This window comes from Lissotriton vulgaris, chromosome 6 (assembly GCF_964263255.1).
Source record: "Lissotriton vulgaris chromosome 6, aLisVul1.2, whole genome shotgun sequence".
Lineage (NCBI taxonomy): Eukaryota > Metazoa > Chordata > Amphibia > Caudata > Salamandridae > Lissotriton > Lissotriton vulgaris.
Genome location: NC_141694.1, coordinates 1,408,045,498 through 1,408,064,848, shown reverse-complemented (window position 1 = coordinate 1,408,064,848; position 19,351 = coordinate 1,408,045,498). Strand labels below are relative to the sequence as shown.

General features: G+C 45.4%; 1 protein-coding gene across 3 annotated transcripts in view; it reads left to right on the top strand.

Annotated features, from left to right (window-relative positions):
• Positions 1 to 325: 325 nt before the first annotated feature.
• Positions 326 to 19,351, top strand: part of CFAP61 (cilia and flagella associated protein 61) — a 1,856,219-nt gene continuing 1,837,193 nt past the window's right edge. For all 3 annotated transcript variants that reach the window (XM_086927518.1, XM_086927517.1, XM_086927519.1), the window contains exons 1-2: positions 326 to 476; positions 4,667 to 4,823. In XM_086927518.1, the coding sequence (XP_086783644.1) occupies positions 334 to 476; positions 4,667 to 4,823 (300 nt within the window). In that variant the 5' untranslated portion in view covers positions 326 to 333. The remainder of the gene's footprint in view (positions 477 to 4,666; positions 4,824 to 19,351) is intronic.

Here is a 19,351-nt window from a genome sequence, read left to right as displayed (position 1 = left end):
ATGTTCCATCTTGACTGCACGTTTTCTATTACAACCGCCAAATGCCTTGCCAAGGCTGTTAAATATTTTATTTCCTTACTTCAAATAATTTCATTTGTCGTGAGTTTAATTTCAGTTCTTCGGGGAATGGGGCAACCCTTCTGGCTCCATCAGCAAAGTGACATTTTGGTGCCCACTTCTCTTCTCTCTGCAGGTCACCATAGGTGGCCACTTAGTATTGCGTAGATACACTTTTAATGTAACCTTTCATATTTGGAATAAAAAGAGCTTCTTTCATAGTTGTATCATTTCTAAAAAGTATGCATTTTAATTTTATTTTAGTAAATTGGAACAATGATTGCGATAGCCTCTACAAATGGAGAAACCGAGGTGATAAATACGAGAAGAACAGAGACCTCGGATATAGCAGGAATCACCAGTCTTATAAATGAAGCTACAGAAGAGGTATTTGGAAGGATAAACGTCACTTACCTTCTGTAAGTATTAAAGTGAATGTCAAGTAAATGGTCTGTTTTGTTTATATGTGTAAATCACACTAGCAATCCAATTCTGAAGGATTGAGTGAGGAAGGTGCTGTGGAATGCTAAGTGGATTTTCTTGGTGTATTCTATTCAGTGAAAAAAAGATTGAAATATGTCAAGATCTGGCAATTACGATATAATTGAAAGACATAACAAGCAAGGAAAAGCCAATAGGTCTGTTTTTTTGTTAAAGGAAGTCTTGAGTAATAGCTGAGGTGGTGGTGTGGGGGTGGTGGCCTGTGTGTGTTGCACCCAGCTGTCCTAGAAAGATAATCCCACAATGAAGCAGTATAATGAGCTAAACAAATATAGAGGCTGGGTGCAGGGCCACTTTAACAGTTGTATTAGCAACCTTCTCACAAAAGAGGTTTAGGACAGGAGTCAGAAGATGAAGTTTGCATTTAAGCGCTGGCATTAATAGACAAATGTAGCCAAGTAGAGCATATTAGATATTTTGTTCCATCTAATGCTCAATGCGGCTCTCAACTGCTTTTAACAACCACACTAGTGTTGGCATGTTGCCTTAATGTAGAAGTATGTGTTTCCCAAGTGTTTTTAAATATTTTGAGAAGTTTAAATCGAAAGTGCACTTGCAGGACACAGCACGTGGCTGAACAGTAAATGGTTGCGATGATTACAGGTGTCAAGTGGGAAAACAACATGTTAAAAAGCAGGTAATGGTGCAAGCTAGCAAACATGAGGTAGAGAATGTGCAACCCCCCAACTCTCCAGTGCCTAATTTGTAAAATAATAAGTGCTGGGGCCCAAAGTGTGCCCAGAAACCCGTGTTTGACACTATCAAAGAATGTAAGCCTGAATACCAATACTGCATACACTTGATTCCACGTCAAGCCTCTTTAATTTACCACTAGACACCCCAGTCTTTTTGTCTCCCTCTTGCTTGTTTTTCTCAATCCCTGCTTTCTCCCCATGTCATTGTTTTCTGTCTCTTCATCCGTCTATGCGTTTTTGTGTTTTTAGCTCTCTTGCTCTAAATCAAAGACTATTGAGGAAACAATAAGTGCTGGTCCCCAGAAATGAGTGCCAGTTGGCACCACTGGCAGCCACCAGCTCTGACACCCTCCATCTAATATGTTCCTGTTTAAGAAAAGGCTCAAGGGAAATGTGGCAGACTTGCCTTAAAAATGTTGGATCACAAACACATGGTATTTAAGAATTTTATAAGGGTGCATACATTCACTAAGGAGCATACACAAAAGGGTTGCGTTTGTGTTATATCATTAAGAAAGCCTGTGTTCACACTTATTTTTACTTTGTGATGATTATAAGACCCTAATGCTATAACAACGTGTTATCACACGAAAGGAAAACAAACAAACACACAAAAGTGATGAATAACTCTATACCTTTTTGCCATGTCAGCGGTGGCTCCTCCGCTAAGGCGGAGGAGCGTCGCCCCACTGAGTGTAAAAGAAAAAATAAAATTATAATGCAAGGTGAAAAACATTGCATTCTTATCATTTTATTTTTGGGGATTGAGCCAGGTTAGTGCAGGGCGGAGCTGGGCTGTGTCACAGGGAGAGGGAGGAGGAGTGGTATAATGTGCCCCATAAGTGCGCATGACTGTTTGGCTGGCCGTCTTGGGCCGGCCAAACTGTCTTGCGCACTTAGTATTTCTCCACCAGGCTGTATTGCACAGCTGGGTGGAGAGAAGATTCACAGGCTCCCACTCCCTGTCTGAGCGCTGAACCAGGCCCCTCAGACCAATCACAATGCTGCTGTAATCCTGGTGACCGCAGCGTTGTGATTGGCTTAGGGAAGTCTGGGAGCCAGTGTGCTTCCGTGCTGCCAAGCAGAGATGAGTATGGAGGAGATGCAAGGGCCCGTCAAAGATGAGCAAACTTTTTTCTTTTTTAAAAACAAGTTCCCCCCCGCCCTACCACCATTTTTTCAAAGTGGCCGCCACTGAATTCTAGTACATTGAAATAGCCCTCACTCCTAAACAAAATGACCATAAATCGGCAATTAAAATGTTGTTGAACCAGCAAAAGTAAATACAAAAAGCAATACACAATTGTGATGTACAATCTACAAATGTATGTGCAACAACATGATGCCCTATCCTCAAAACCTAATGGGATCATGTAACTAACCACAGAATACCCTGGCCTTGGTGGACAGCCCATTAAAGTAATGTCAAATCCAGAAAAACAAATAAACGCTAATGGCTCAAATGGGCTGACCCAAAGCCCTCTCTGTCTGTATACTATGTCTTACTTTACACTTACTAAAAACAACACTTGATGACTTGAAGTATTCCAGACAGCTGCGGGTGTCTATATCTAAACCTAATTATGGTGTGGTGAGTGGCTATCATTTAATACCTTCTCTATAAAGCAAGAATATAAATTGTATGCACAAGGTCAGGGAGGTTCTGCGGTCTTGTGAAATTCAATTATTTTATAATTGAGTACATCTTGACTTTAAAGTCCATGGGCAATGATTCTACTCCCACGGATCATTCTTGAAAGTCATGACTTCCAGACTATGTGGATAGCAAGCATGAAATTAAGGCAACCCCCAGGGTAACATCCTGATAGCCGATAACAAGAACAAAGTCCAGGACAACAAACATAGTAGGGTTCTGATTGGGGAACTGATTACGAGGCTGCCCATACTTACTGAAAGTATATAATTGTGAAACTGAGGGACAAAAGGTTTCAGAAAAAAGTCAACCATATCACTTCTATAACCTCAAACAATTCCATAACAATACAAATAAAATATAACCTCGAAAGGCACTGCAGTGAGGTTTAGTCCAATGTGACCTCTCTGGAGTGTCTTAAAAATCCCCTCCCAGTCTTTAGCCACTACATGATTTTAGCAGGGTGATTATTAGAGATATATGGACACCAGTGCTCCAACTATTTCCATAATAAGATGAAAAGGAACTAAGATAATACTGACCCTATACTTTGAAAGAGAAAATAGAGTGGTTGGCTGTAACGAAGGAACCCTCTGATGATGTCAGGAGTTATAGGTTAGTTTTCTCAATTACAAATTCTACATGTTTTGCCTCGTGGCCACATTTGTTTTTGTTCCAGTCACTAAAATACTAATATTCTACGCTCTAGTCTTCCTTTAAGTAGTTATAAGTGGAAAGGCCACGTATGACTAAACCTTGCGGTCATGGGTGACTCCTAAGGGCTGAACTAGGTGACCATTTTTGTTTTTTTTGTTACAGACATACAAAACTACTTTTCAGACGTGATCCTAAAAAGCGGTGGGATCTTCTCAAACAAATATGAAGCAAAAGGTTCCCAATTAAGTTTGAATCTCTTGATTTAGCTTGTTTTGAAGTAAATCGCTGGGTAGGATTTGTAACAAAGGGACCTCATTACATGAGCTTCAATTTTTATTGTTTATCTGATCAGATCATACAACTAGTAATGAAATGATAACAACCATTTTCTTAACTGTTTTTTCGAGGGTAAATAACCATAGTTCTACTCCTCTTTACCCAGCGGATCAAGTCTCTATTGGTTAATGTTAGTATGACTATCATAACTTAACACAAAACATTTTTCTTGAATGATTTCACATTTGAAAGTCTGAGCCAAGCTGAGTCCCTATTTGACCTCATCTGGCCGGTTAGGGGAGCATAAAAATAAAGAAAACAACGAAAAAGAAAACAGCGGAAAATAATGCGATAGCTGTTGGGAGTGGGGGAGAACAAAATGAAGACATGGGGATATAGAGTGGAAGCAGCATATGAAGGAGAAAGCAAGAAAACACATGCTCTCCCATGGAGTGCTAAAAGGGAAAGAAAAATTAGGTTCCCTGAATTCAAGAGGGAAATGGTAAAAGTCATTCAATCCTAACACAGTAAAGACCTGCTCCAGAGGCGGGACAAATAGAATAGGTGATGAGAGACATGATTAAGAAGCAGGGAAAGGAGTTTGACAAGAAAGCCTTCCCATCAAGAGAAAAAAGCGCATCCCAAAGACCACTATATGTATATATTGTGCAATAGATTTTCGACTAACGACAGATTAAGTTGATTGTGGATGAAAGATAAAAAGAGGGCCACATATTTGCTTTCCTGTAAGTTGGTAGCTGTCGTAGGGTTCTGTACCTCCAAACTTGCTTCAGAATGACCGACTATGTCGTCTTCTTCACTGCAGTGAAAAAGCAAACCTGGCAGTGACGATCAGCAATGAAAAGAATGAAGTTGTTGCACATGCAGCTCTGGTGGACTACCCCAGCTGGAATGATGCTATTGACCAGGCGGACTGGGAATCTTGGTTGCATAAGAACTATGACAACAGCGCAAAGTGCACAGTAAGTATGAACATCTGGTTGTCCATTTTGCTTGGAATTGATCATGACCCCTTTTGCTTATTTGATCCACTTTGAGAATAATTAATTATTATTTAGAGTATTTTGCCTTTTCGTTTATGAACAATTCCCCATATAGTGAAAGTGATTAGAGTACCATCTAATGTACATCAGAATTCCTGCAGAAAGGCAGCAACCCCCCTACAGGAAATAAGCATTAGAAAAGCCAATAGAAGTGTGTTTTATTAGTAAACGTACTTGGTAAGTGACGGTGAGTTTGTATGTATGTTTGTGTGGGGTATTATAGATGGGCAAGCCAATTAATGAAAGGGTTATGCAGGTGTGTCCACATGGGTGAATGTGGATAGATACCTGGATAAATGATTAGGTGTAGTGATGGATGAATGGGACACTGATTAATACGAGAGTGTGCACTTGAAAGGAGCGAAAAATAATCTGCTGCCGCCAGTATGCCTGTGGACATCTATGGATTCACTCATCACATCACACACACACTACCTCAACCATTCATCCATCCATACATTCATCCAGCTATCTGACTTTGTCTCCACTTGCCCTTTCCTATATGCACTCTCATCCATCCAGCCAATCGCTCACCTATTTATCAACCCATATTTTGACTAATTTGTGGATTTACCCATTCAACAATTTGCATAAACACCCCTACACAAAATTGGCCAAGTGCTAGAAGTACTCGAATTTTAAAACAAATACAGACATGCTAATTTTGTTGGAGGACCTGTGTGTTTGTGTGTCTGTTTGCATGTGTTTGTGTAACTATGTAATGAAACTGCCTATGTGTGACAATGGTTTTCAGTGGCCATGTGTTTGAACATGTATGGATATGTGTGTCTGATGCCATCATGATTGGCATTCTTGTCTGGTTCTGAAGGTAATGCTCATACTGCACACAGTAGAAAAATACACAGAAAACAAAAAATATTTAATTATGTTTGAGAATATTTTCATGTTGTTTCCTTTTTAAATAAATACCCTCTTGCTCTACATAATAATAATACTTCCGTCAACCTGCGGGAGCTAGGGGGTAGGCCAGCCCGAGGCACTCTTGCAAAGCGATAAGAAGGGTAGAGGAACAGCATTGGCAAAACAAGCGATGATCCCAGGAGTGAAAACAAACCAGTTCATTTACAAAGTAGTCTAAAATGTGATGGCCCGGGTTTCTAGGTGTTTTCAATCAGACTTGGGTGCCCATAAAGCACTGCAAATATGCTTAGGAGAGATATGTAGGCACTTTAACGTTTTAATATTTTTTATTAGCATCAGGTCATAAAACAAAAAGCACACAATCAGAAGCCATGTGTAAGTTCTCAATTTACAAAGTTAATATGATGAAATCTTATATAAATTTAAACCATCTGTCATCATGTTCTGCACTTGTCAAACTTAATATGCAAGCCCCGGAGCAGCAGAGGAGGAGGGGAGAGGTTAGCAGGGACAATAGCAAGGTAAAATAGCATTTCCATCCATCTCCCTCTATAAGGAATCTGTCACTGGCCATTTGCAAAAGTGAAATCTTGGCCCATCGCATTTTACGTTGAGTCTAGGCAGCGCGCATGCGCTATCTGCAAGAATGCTGTATTCAGTCTATGAACTTTTAGCACACCCATCTATTGCTGTTGTTCTTTGTTGTGGTTGTCTTAAATGAATCTTTTTTATAGGAGCATTTTTCTAAATGTCCCTCTTTTGTTTACTTCGTTCCCTCCCTGGCGATTTCATTAGGAGAACATTTTTGTAGGCCATCACACTATGTTCAGGGCCTTCACGATTCCTCCTGTTACAGCGTGCGATGCCCCCCCCCCCCCCTCCAGTCAGTTTTCTTTTTTTGGAGGAGGTAGCGTGTTGTGTGTGCTTCCAAAGTTGTGGCTGACCCACTTTTGCTACCGCCAGTTTAATGTTTTATTAAAGCTTTCACTTTGCACTCTGGGTTCCTCCTAGTCGTCCCTCCATTTCAGAATAGCTGACATGCACTCTCTGCAAGATGCCTCCCCTCAAGCTTACTGAAGCTTCCCCAAGCCCACCACGGGTGAAACACTCCTGGATGCTGCGCTTTATGTTTAGGACAACATTTACATTACGGCCTACCCGATTGATTAAAAAAAAAAGGTTTGTAGCCGCCCGTGCTTTTTCCTTTTTCACTGCTCGTGTTTTGTTTTGTTTGCCTCTGTTCGCGTTTTGTTTACTTGTACCCATTGATAAAACAAGCATTTACAATGCAATGGTTTTGCCTTTGACAAAGTTAGAGCGATTGGCATTGTCAATGACACATTTTTTATTTATGTGTTGGTTTTGAAAACAGATACATTAATGCCATTGTCATTTACAATGCCAATAGCGTAATCTCACGCAAATGGACGATGGTTACAAAAAATTTTGAAAAGTGCTCTATAGAATCAGGAGGAGTTGGGGAGGGATAATGAATAGAGATAGAGCCAAGAAGGAAAAACAAATTAGGGTGAGAGAGAGTGGTGCATTGGAGAGAGTTAGCAGTGTGTTGAAGGGAGAGTGAGTGACGGGATGAGAGAATGAGCAGAAGAAAGAGAGGCAGTGAGAGAAGGAGAGTGTGGTGAAAGGGAAGAGTGAGTGACGGGATGAGAGTATGAGTAGAAGAGAGAGAAGCAGTGAGAGAAGGAGAGTGTGGTGAAAGGGAAGAGTGAGTGACGGGATGAGAGTATGAGCAGAAGAGAGAGAGGCAATGAGAGAAGGAGAGTGTGGTGAAAGGGAAGAGTGAGTGACGGGATGAGAGTATGAGCAGAAGAGAGAGAAGCGGTGAGAGAAGGAGAGTGTGGTGAAAGGGAAGAGTGAGTGACGGGATGAGAGTAAGAGCAGAAGAGAGAGAGGCGGTGAGAGAAGGAGAGTGTGGTGAAAGGGAAGAGTGAGTGACGGGATGAGAGTATGAGCAGAAGAGAGAGAAGCAGTGATAGAAGGAGAGTGTGGTGAAAGGGAAGAGTGAGTGACGGGATGAGAGTATGAGCAGAAGAGAGAGAGGCAGTGAGAGAAGGAGAGTGTGGTGAAAGGGAAGAGTGAGTGACAGGATGAGAGTATGAGCAGAAGAGAGAGAAGCAGTGAGAGAAGGAGAGTGTGGTGAAAGGGAAGAGTGAGTGACGGGATGAGAGTATGAGCAGAAGAGAGAGAAGCAGTGAGAGAAGGAGAGTCTGGTGAAAGGGAAGAGTGAGTGACGGGATGAGAGTATGAGCAGAAGAGAGAGAGGCAGTGAGAGAAGGAGAGTGTGGTGAAAGGGAAGAGTGAGTGACGGGATGAGAGTATGAGCAGAAGAGAGAGAAGCAGTGAGAGAAGGAGAGTGTGGTGAAAGGGAAGAGTGAGTGGCGGGATGAGAGTAAGAGCAGAAGAGAGAGAGGCAGTGAGAGAAGGAGAGTGTGGTGAAAGCGAAGAGTGAGTGACGGGATGAGAGTATGAGCAGAGGAGAGAGAGTCGGTGAGAGAAGGAGAGTGTGGTGAAAGGGAAGAGTGAGTGACGGGATGAGAGTATGAGCAGAGGAGAGAGAGTCGGTGAGAGAAGGAGAGTGGTGAAAGGGAAGAGTGAGTGACGGGATGAGAGTATGAGCAGAAGTCCTGCATCCTGGGAGCTGCATGACTGCAGAGCCAGGACCTGCCGGTGGCACCGCTGACCCCTTGCCACTCCTCGGGTTCCCCGCAAAGCTCAGCCTGGGATGCGGCCCCACCGGTCGGCACTGCTGCTGCTGGCAGCGATGTTCCTGCATTGTGCGGCAAAGTTCGGAGAGAGGAGCGAGTCCCGAGGGAGGAGACGGTGTAATACTTGACTTGACTGGGCAATGGAAGGGACAAACTCAAGCTGAACAGTCCAAATAAAAGCAAGAAAATGTGAGGTACAAAGCCACTGGCAAGCAATGGGTGAAATGCATTCTCATGGACGCTTTCCGAAGGTCCAAAAGATGTAGGCTTCGACCCAAAAAAAACAACAAAAAACACAATAGGTACGCCTGTCAAAGACACTCACCTAGCCAACAGAAAGCGTGTGGGGCCACAACACACAGGGCCTCTTGGTAGTTGTGTGACTACTGTTCGAAACAGAATAAGGGCATTCACACCCACCTTTCACTGCTGCTCTCTTCCTTTGAGCCTGTACACTGCTCTGCTGTCTTTTGGGAATGTTTGCGCAATGCAAACACAACACATGTACACACAGTAAAAGTGGCACACAGTAATGTACTCCATTTAGGGTTGAATTTATAAATAAGTGCAGGGGCCTAAAGAAGTGAATCAGGCACAAGTGAATCAGGTGAAAGGCAACCCGATTCTCTTATACACTCATTCCTACTATTGAAATGCAGAAACTAATATACAGGATAGCTCTATAGATACATGATCGATCCTTAGTTCTTTTTTTGCATATTGAGAGGAACCTTAAAACGATTCTTCTGTGTATAGTATATTTAAGAGCATCTGCCTAACTTTCTTCACGCAACAGCCAGCTTGGCTTGAATACCTTATTTTGAGAACTGAGAAATTGATAATTTGAAGTTAACTCAATTAGATGGGATGTAGTGATATTGTCTTTACGGTTGCTAGGCTTTGTGGCCACCCACAAACTGTGGAAAGGCATGACCAATCGGAACAGAAAACATGAAGCATAGTGTATACCCCGGGGGACCGCACAGTGCATTCCGATAGAGAAGCACTCTAGTAGGCCCCTGCTTGTGCCCCATGGGCACTTAAAGGTCACGCAATGGAAACAAAGTGAAGCGAGGAGAGGTGGCGTAACACACAAAGCTGCCGACCTGCAGAGTTCGATCCTCAGCTTAGGCTGTATTAGTTCTAAATAATTAAAAGAAGATCCCTGGCTGGGCTGCATATTAAATAAACCCATCAGTAAAATTTCTGTCTAGCAGACTTAGACTATAACCGGACCAAAGAGCCTTATCTATCTTAGGCACTCTCCCCTTCCCTGCCCCACAAGTTCTCACGTTATCCCTGTGGCCCAAAGAAGAGAGTGGGGCTTTTAATTAATATGTAATGCTTCAACCTAGCAGTGCCACTCATGAACACAAAGAGGCACTTTTGAATAAACACCTCGGTAAAATTACTATCTAGTAGGCCCGAGACTAGAACCCTGGTCTGCAGAACTAGATAGGCTGAGCACTGCCCAGGTGAGCTACGGAGCTTCTCCCACATGGTGGAGTTAATAGGGGCGTGAAGAGTATGCTGCCACCCGTCCGCCGGAGGGCCCCCCCCCCCGCTCCCGATGCCACTGCTAGGCAGTACACATTAAAGCTTTTGGGTGAAATGCAATGGGTGAAATGCATTCTCATGGACGCTTTCCGAAGGTCCAAAAGATGTAGGCTTCGACCAAAAAAAACAACAAAAAAACACAATAGGTACGCCTGTCAAAGACACTCACCTAGCCAACAGAAAGCGTGTGGGGCCAAAACACACAGGGCCTCTTGGTAGTTGTGTGACTACTGTTCAAAACAGAATGAGGGCATTCACACCCACCTTTCACTGCTGCTCTCTTCCTTTGAGCCTGTACACTGCTCTGCTGTCTTTTGGGAATGTTTGCGCTATGCAAACACAACACATGTACACACAGTAAAAGTGGCACACAGTAATGTACTCCATTTAGGGTTGAATTTATAAATAAGTGCAGGGGCCTAAAGATTTTTTAAGAGCCCGCCACTGGCACTTACAAATGCCATGTTAGAAAAATACCAAGGCTGTCTAAACTGGATTCCACCTCACACCTTTCTTCCAGCAAGCCACACTGCCTGTCTCTTCATCTCACTTCGCAGTTTCTTTTCCATCCATGCTTTCTCATTTATCACAATTTCCCTATTTTTTCTCTTCCTCCTTTCTTCCTCTCCTTCCGGTCTCTCCTACTCTAGATGAAGTCCGAGGATGAAAAACAAGCCTTGGTCCTTAAAAATGAGGGACAGTGTCCACCACCCGTTTAAAAAAAACAAAAACCTGCACAAACTCCTTCTTTTGAAATAGTGGGTTCAACTTGCTGCTGCTTAAGCCCTGCCGATAGCCTCACAGTGCACGAGACAGTGCTCCACATAATTATTACATTCATTGTCCAGGACTTTCTATTGTACTCACCCTGCATCAACAGTCAGCCAACAAGTGGTAACTGGGTGTCCCAACCTCCAGCCTTACTGTCTACTCTGCGAACACATTTGGCCACTATTTACTTTGGCACAAGTGAATCAGGTGAAAGGCAACCAGATTCTCTTATACACTCATTCCTACTATTGAAATGCAGAAACTAATATACAGGATAGCTCTATAGATACATGATCGATCCTTAGTTCTTTTTTTTCATATTGAGAGGAACCTTAAAACGAATCTTCTGTGTATAGTATATTTAAGAGCATCTGCCTAACTTTCTTCACGCAACAGCCGGCTTGGCTTGAATACCTTATTTCGAGAACTGAGAAATTGATAATTTGAAGTTAACTCAATTAGATGGGATGTAGTGATAATGTCTTTACGGTTGCTAGGCTTTGTGGCCACCCACAAACTGTGGAAAGGCATGACCAATCGGAACAGAAAACATGACGCATAGTGTATACCCCGGGGGACCGCACAGTGCATTCCGATAGAGAAGCACTCTAGTAGGTGCGTGACCTTTAAGTGCCCCAGGGGCAATTAAAGGTCACGCAATGGAAACAAAGTGAAGCGAGGAGAGGTGGCGTAACACATAAAGCTGCCGACCTTGGAGGTGGAGAGCAGAGTTCGATCCTCAGCTGAGGCTGTATTAGTTCTAAATAATTAAAAGAAGATCCCTGGCTGGGCTGTATATTAAATAAACCCATCAGTAAAATTTCTGTCTAGCAGACTTAGACTATAACCGGACCAAAGAGCCTTATCTATCATAGGCACTCTCCCCCTTCTCTGCCCCACAAGTTCTCACGTTATCCCTGTGGCCCAAAGAAGAAGAGAGTGGGGCTTTTAATTAATATGTAATGCTTCAACCTAGCAGTGCCACTCGTGAACACAAAGAGGCACTTTTGAATAAACACTTCGGTAAAATTACTATCTAGTAGGCCCGAGACTAGAACCCTGGTCTGCAGAACTAGATAGGCCGAGCACTGCCCAGGTGAGCTACGGAGCTTCTCCCACATGGTGGAGTTAATAGGGGCGTGAAGAGTATGCTGTCACCCGTCCGCCGGAGGGCCCCCCCTCTCCCGATGCCACTGCTAGGCAGTACACATTAAAGCTTTTTTTTAAAAAGTTGTATATAGCGCTAACATGACCCGAAGGGGTTAGATCGCTTTACATGAGCACATGTTGAGTTAGAGACGGACACATTCATGTTGTTAGGCACGGGGAGATTAAGCATCCTGCCGAGACTCGAACCCGGTTTCCCAGCCTCCACTGTCAGTGCTTGAGTTTCGCAGGCTGTGCTGCCACCCGTCCGCCGGAGGGCCCCCCCCCCCGCTCCCGATGCCACTGCTAGGCAGTACACATTAAAGCTTTTAAAAAAAAAAGTTGTATATAGCGCTAACGAGACCCGAAGGGGTTAGAGCGCTTTACATGAGCACATGTTGAGTTAGAGACGGACACATTCATGTTGTTACGCACGGGGAGATTAAGCATCCTGCCGAGACTCGAACCCGGTTTCCCAGCCTCCACTGTCAGTGCCTGAGTTTCGCAGGCTGTGCTGTTATAGGAAGTGGCACCTACCCAATAATACATGGCAGCCGGGGAATTCATGTTGTTAGGCAAGGGGAGATTAAGCATCGACGGCTGGTGCCGGCAATGCCGGACCAGATTCGGGGGCGTTCCCGAGGGCTTTTGGCTGACGTAGCGTGACGTCGCCAAAAGCAAAAAATTCTCGGGAACGCCCCCGAATCTGGTCCGGGATTGACGGACAGAGCCGTCTCCCAATGGCTAGCCTCCATTTATGGAGCTAGCCAATGGGAGGAGGGGGCGGATACCCGACCCCACAGAGAAAAACATAAGGTTTTCCTAGCGCATGCGTACTTCGTACGCATTTGCTAGGCAAAACCTAAAAAAAGGTTTGCGGCTGCCCACCCTTCATGTTTTTTTCATGGCTTGTGTTTTGTTTGCTTCTGCTCATGTTAGTGTTTTGTTTGCCTGTACCAGGTTGAGGAAAAAAAAGGTTTGCGGCCGCCCACCCTTCAACTTTTTTCACGGCCTGTGCTTTGTTCAGTTTGCCTCTGTTTGTGGTGGTGATTCGCTTACCTGTACCGGTTGATAAACAAAAAGGTAAAAAGATGGCCTTTCACTGCTAAATTTGATTCTCATAAAAACCGCAAAATGGCCCTCCATAACCCCACAAACATTTTACAGAGAAAAAAACCAGGTTATCAGTTCTCCTCAGCCTGGAAATGCAACTCCGATTTTTAATTTGCCGCTCAAAGATGTAAATGGTATTTCGCTGTGTTTTAAAGGCTTGAAGCACGCCTCACTCAAGGCTTCTCTACTACGTCTTGTCTCGGGGTCACATATTTTGAAAAGGTACACAAAGGGTTCTTATCGGATGACTGACAGCTTCTTGGGATTGCGAAATGTGCTCATCAAGTAATGGAGGGGGTTGGGTGTTCTAAACATTCCAATGCTCAGTGTTGTACGGTTTTCTCCCTGGCTGTCCAGTTAATCAACTGTAAAGTGCAGGAGTGAGGCACTGACACATCAGTAATTGCTAAATATATTGAAATTATGCTTCTTGTATTTTAAGAAAGTCGGCTATTTCAGCTATTTACCCAGAGAGAAGTTTCAGGTAAAATACACGTGTAATGCTAGCCCCACACAGTATTGTAGATTAAGGATGATCTTTTGCTCTTGATATCAATTGAGAGTTTTTTGGATATTATCTTTTCAAACCATTAAGTCTTTCTCCTACCAGGACCGCTCCACTCAGATTCTTGGAACTGACTTCATAAACCCATCCCATTCCCCCAATCCTCCCTCTACAAGAATATGGAGAAGCTCCCCAGCTTCTTTTTACATACAATGACTTTGGTTTGGGGTGCTTCGCGTAATCTCTTTCTCCTGCACCCAACCTACATAAAACACAGGGAAGTTTGCTAGTGTTCCAGTTGCTCCCGATTTGCGACAGAGGGCGCCACAGAGCATAAGCAGAAGCAGAGAGTGTGTGTAAGCCGTACGGAGCGGGAGCGGAGCGAGGGAGGCTTGGAGGCTTGGCGGCTTGGAGGCTTGGAGGACTGACCGAAGCAGAAGCCAGCTGAAGCCAAAGCTAAAAATCCGAAGCTATCCTGACCACCGAGCTGCCGCTTACTCAGGATACTTAACCGGCAGCCCGCAGCCCGCAGCATGCCTACAGCAGCCCGACTATCGTGAGCCCGCAGCCCGCCTTCCGTGAGCGGGACCCGCACACAGTACAGCGGGAGCGGAATAGGAGCGGAACAGGAGCGGAACAGGAGTGGGCACTGGGAGGCTTGGCGGCAGCGCGGATCCCGCTCGCCGTGAGCCTGCCGTGAGCAGGAACTGCATAGCATATTGAGCGGAGCGGGAGCAGACCAGGAGGAGGAACAGGGAGGCTCGGCGGCAGCCAGCAGACCGCAGCCCGCAGTCTGCAGACAGAAGCCCACAGCCCGCAGCCCCCAGTCTGCATCCCGCTTCCCGCCAAAAGCCAAAAGGAAAAAAACAGGAAAAATCGAAGCGCTACCACCAGTATGGAGTAAGGCAGAAGTCTACTAAGGATATCTAAAAGGACCACATGCAGCAAGGCGCACACAGCGAGGCACTACCCTGCCAGGCTAACAATCAAGCCACAGCCACAAGCAGCGGCTCGAGGTGCCTAAGGAACCACAGGAATCAGAGAAATCCAGAGGCAAGAAGCGTGTACCGAAGCTTGGACCTCCAACAGCAGTAAAACGGTGAGAGCGGCATTGGGGGTTCCGGGGAAGGGGACAGGAGCAAACAACAGCCAGCAACATTGCCCCTGTTGCCCCACGTAGTGCATCACCCCTGCTACCAACCCAAAATCGCAGAGACTTCGGGTGTGATGGTAAAATTCAGCCCCTACCACGCTTGATAGGGCTGAGCGACAAGCTACGAGTGTCAGAGTGCAGAGCGCTGAACACAGAGCGCTGAGCACAGATCCCCCGTCCCAGTGGCAGAGGGTCGGCCTGGGTGGTAGGGACGCCAAGAGCACTAAGGAGGAGCAAGCCTTAATGCGATAATCGATAATTGATAACCTATTATCGGAAAAATACTACCAATAGCCCTGGTGCAGTGAAATGGCTTTTAAGAAACTGAGATCACGAACCATCTTCATGAAAAGAATGGGGACAGAAGAGGCAATCAGGAAGACCACTAACGAAGCGGTGAAAAGTGGAAGGATAACAGGAACCCCCGGAATACGAAAGTATTTTACAACATTTACCACGGACGGGCTAGTAGTAAAAAATCAGTCAAACCTAGCTCTAACAGCTGAAATAATGGAGGATGGAAAAGACAAAGAGGGAAATGCACAAGCCTTCCCCAAAGAACACACCTTGATTACATCTGAGGTTGACCAAATAACCCCCTTAACAGATCTCGAGGACTCATCCCCGGAAATAGTCAATCGGCCAAATAACATTGGACTTATCTAATATACAACATAGTCCTGATCGTATCTCGATGCGTCCTGAATCAACTGCTAAGAAAGGAGAATTAGATCTGGGACCTCATGAAGAGCCTGATGTTATACATAATAGCACATTACAAAAACCCTCGGACCGAGAGGGCCTCCTGGAATATTCTCCGGACCTTTTCATGTTCAAGTCCTCCAGCTTAACGAACAATAGTACTCCAGTGTCGAAGTCTCTTTTCACACTGCAAAAATTCCTGGACTCAGTCCTCGCCCATCTAGGTAATATCTTGGAGAACTCGGATCAAACACTTGATGTGCAAATAGGAATTTTAAAATTCCTAGTGGAAGAAAAAAGGAAAAAAGAACAAACCAAGTTAACCAAAGTAAAGGGAACATCTGACAACTGTCAAGAGGCAACAAGTGACATCAAAAGTACCGGCCATTTAGTGCCGGCGAAAAGAGAAATGGGAACACAAACTGGTAATAAATCATGCAAGGGACCAATAAGTAACCAGTGTAAAACTACGTTATATTCCCTAAAGAAACTCTTTAAAGAAGACTCCAATAGCGAGTCTAACCTATATCCTATATTCAGGAAGCCCAAAAACAAACTTATCTCGGCCAGTCCTGTCATGGACCAAGAAAGAAAGGATAGCACTGGCATAAATGACGAGGATGCGCAGGATTTACAAAATTTAAAAAAGAAGCAAGTGGAAAGAAAGAAAAAAAGGGGAAAGCCACTAAGAAGATTTAAAAAGAAGAAAGCGCATAAACTCAAATTTCAAAAGGCCATCATCCCTCCCGACGCCCACCTTGATCAGGAAGAAAGTATAAAATCGCCCACATCTCTAAAGAGAATAAATCAAAACTTGATGGAAGACTCTAATAATAAAATTCCCCAACAAAACCCGTTAAACCCAAGGGCAAAAGCCTTCCTTTATGATCCAGTAAGCCCTGTATTAAGAGTTCGTTTTAAAGGTTCCGAAGACTACCGGAAAAAAGACCCACCACAAGAAGAATTAATATTGACGCACCTGCAAATAACAGAGCTTTTTCCAACAGATGAAGCCCCTCTCAACCGAGGCCGTATCATTAACCTCCTTCAACGTATTCTGCCCCTACAAACTTTAACACGAAAAGAAATCAACTTAGTAACCTTCCCGGATAAAGAAAAAATGAAAACCGCCGTGGTAGAATTTTGGTCTCCAGTGCTCCCGGGAATTATTCTGAAAGAAAAAGAGACTCTTCATAAATGTGGCTACGACTTGACCTCAATACGGATGGTAAACTGAGAAATCTGCCTAAGGGATCTTTACAAAAAACCCTTTATCAGCAAAATAAAAAAAACAATTACATCGGCGACTCTGCAGATCATCTAGTTATCTTAGTAAAGGACGGGGAGAGAGAAATCTGGAGCCAAAGTTCCAAAGATAAGGATACAGTAAATGTAGATCAGTCTTGGTTATGGATTGCAGAGACTCTAAACAACAAAAAACAAGCACGGGGAGGAGCCTAGCAGGCATTTGAAATGGCCGCATAGTCGCTCGGCTCCGTGAGCCCTTTCGCCCCACACGTCTATCCTGACGTCTATCCTGAACCGCGAAGGCATACTTTGATAGGAGAAAGAAAACGAGCACCTACCGTTTGCTCCTGAAGCTCCTGCGTGCAGCAGATCCTGAGAACTGGCCCGACTGCTCCGCGGCCCACGAGATGATGAGACCGGGGCGCTGACTCGGCAGGGCCTCCGGCCGCGGCTGCAGCACCGGCGGCCGTTGATGGCGGTAAGGGGCCTGTCGGTGGGTGCCGTTGACATGAAGGACCGCTGCTAGCGGTGAAGACCCGGTCCGCTGGGCGGTGACCCTTGAGGGGCAGTGTGGTGGCACAGGATCGGAGGGGGCGCATACCTCCTGCCCCCTCCCCAAACTTTGTTGCCCGGTCATAGCCAAGGACTGCCCCCGACATAGGCGGGCGACTCCCGGGGCCCTGCAGGGATTTTAGCCTTTTGGTGGCTCTCCTTTCAGGAGTCTGCCTCACAGCTTTTTGCCCCGGGGACGCGTCCCGAGGCGCCCTCGAGGTGAGACCTGGTCCCTGGCAGTGGTGAAGAGGGACGGGGCTGACTGGATTAAGATGGCGGCTGGTTAATGTTAATGTTAATGTTACCGGATTTCTAAAGCGCATAGCTGCCCGTGAGCGTCCCAGCGCTGAACCATTACAGATGGAATGAAGAGGGGGGAAGCTCACGGGAACAGCCATGTCTTCAGAGATTTTCGAAATGCCAGCAGGTTGGGTTGTGCACGAAGGTCAGAGGGAAGGGAATTCCACAATTTGGACGCGTTGTACGAAAAACAACGACCTCCTGATCGTGCTCTATTGATCTTGGGTACTCGAGTGAGGTGGGCATTAGAAGATCGGAGGGGTCTGGAGGTGGTATAAGGAGTGACCAGATCTTTAAGTATAGGGGGGGCTTTTCCGTTAAGAATTTTGTGCGTAAGGCAGAGCGCCTTGAACTGCACTCTTTCTATGACGGGTAGCCAGTGCAGCTCTCGGATAGCTGGTTTGGCCGAGCAGCGGGTCTTAGTATTGGTCAAGATCCTGGCGGCGGCGTTTTGTACTACCTGTAATTTAGTTGTAACTTTCTGTGGTACGCCCAGGTACAGTGCGTTGCCGTAATCCAACCTTGACAAAATAAGGCCTTGGATCAAAAGTTTCCTTGATTGGAGAGGGAGCAGTGGTAGGATTTTTCGGATTGAGCGCAAGAGACCGAAACAAACTCCAGCCGTTTTCCTTGCTTGGGTTTGCATGGTGAGGTTTTTATCTAGCCATAGACCGAGGCTTTTAATCTCGGGCTTGGGAGTTGGAGGTTTACCCATGCAGGGGGGCCAAAGAGAGTCTGGGTGGAAATGGGCCTGATTCCCCATCACCATGATCTCCGTCTTGTCGCTGTTAAGCTTCAAGTGAGATCTGTCCATCCAGCTGACTATGTCTCTCAGGCAGGAGTAGAGGTCTATGATGGGATTTTCCTGCTGGGTGAGAGAGACCACCAGCTGCGTGTCATCTGCGTACGTCAGGAGTTTTATCCCATGTGGGGTGACTATCTTTTCCAGGGGGGACATATATACGTTGAAGAGCGTGGGGCTCAAAGAAGAGCCCTGAGGCACTCCACAACGTATAGGGGTCTCTTTAGATGTATAATTGCCCTCTATAACCTGGAATGAGCGGTCCTGAAGAAACGATTTCAGCCAAGACAGGGCAGTGCCTGTGATCCCAAGATCGCTAAGTCGCTGGACTAGGATCTGGTGGTTGACCGTGTCGAAGGCCGCGCTCAGGTCCAGGAGGATCACTGCCACTGATCCTCCTGTGTCCATGATCTTCCTGGCTTCCTCGACCACCGTCACCATCGCGGTTTCAGTGCCCTGGCCCGGGCGAAAACCTGTCTGTGAGGATTTAAGTAATTCTTTCGTTTCGAGATAATTAGACTGCTGGGAGTTGATGAATTTTTCTGTAATCTTGCTAGTGCGCGGAAGGAGGGAGATCGGTCTAAAGTTGGAGAGGTTGAGGGGGTCTAAGTTAGGTTTTTTAAGTAAGGCCCTAACCTTCGCCTTCTTCCAGCTAGGGGGAACCAGTCCGTTGGTCAGCGAGGCATTGATCACATTTACCAATGGTTCGAGAATAGTAGGTGCAACCAGCTTTAAGATTTTAACTGCAGCGGGGTCAGATGGTGAGCCACTTTTGAGTGAGTGGAAAATGGGAGACAGGGTGTCAGGACTTATAGGGGTGAATGAGTCAAGTCCCGTGTTAAGGTAGTTGCCCTGCAGTACAGGTAGCGATGAGTGGTCTATCGGGGAAAGGGGTGGGAGTAGCTGTAAAATGTTTTGGATCTTTTGATCAAAAAACGTAGCCAGTTCGTCACAGTGGTTGTTTGAGGGGTCAATCGAGCCTGTGGATTC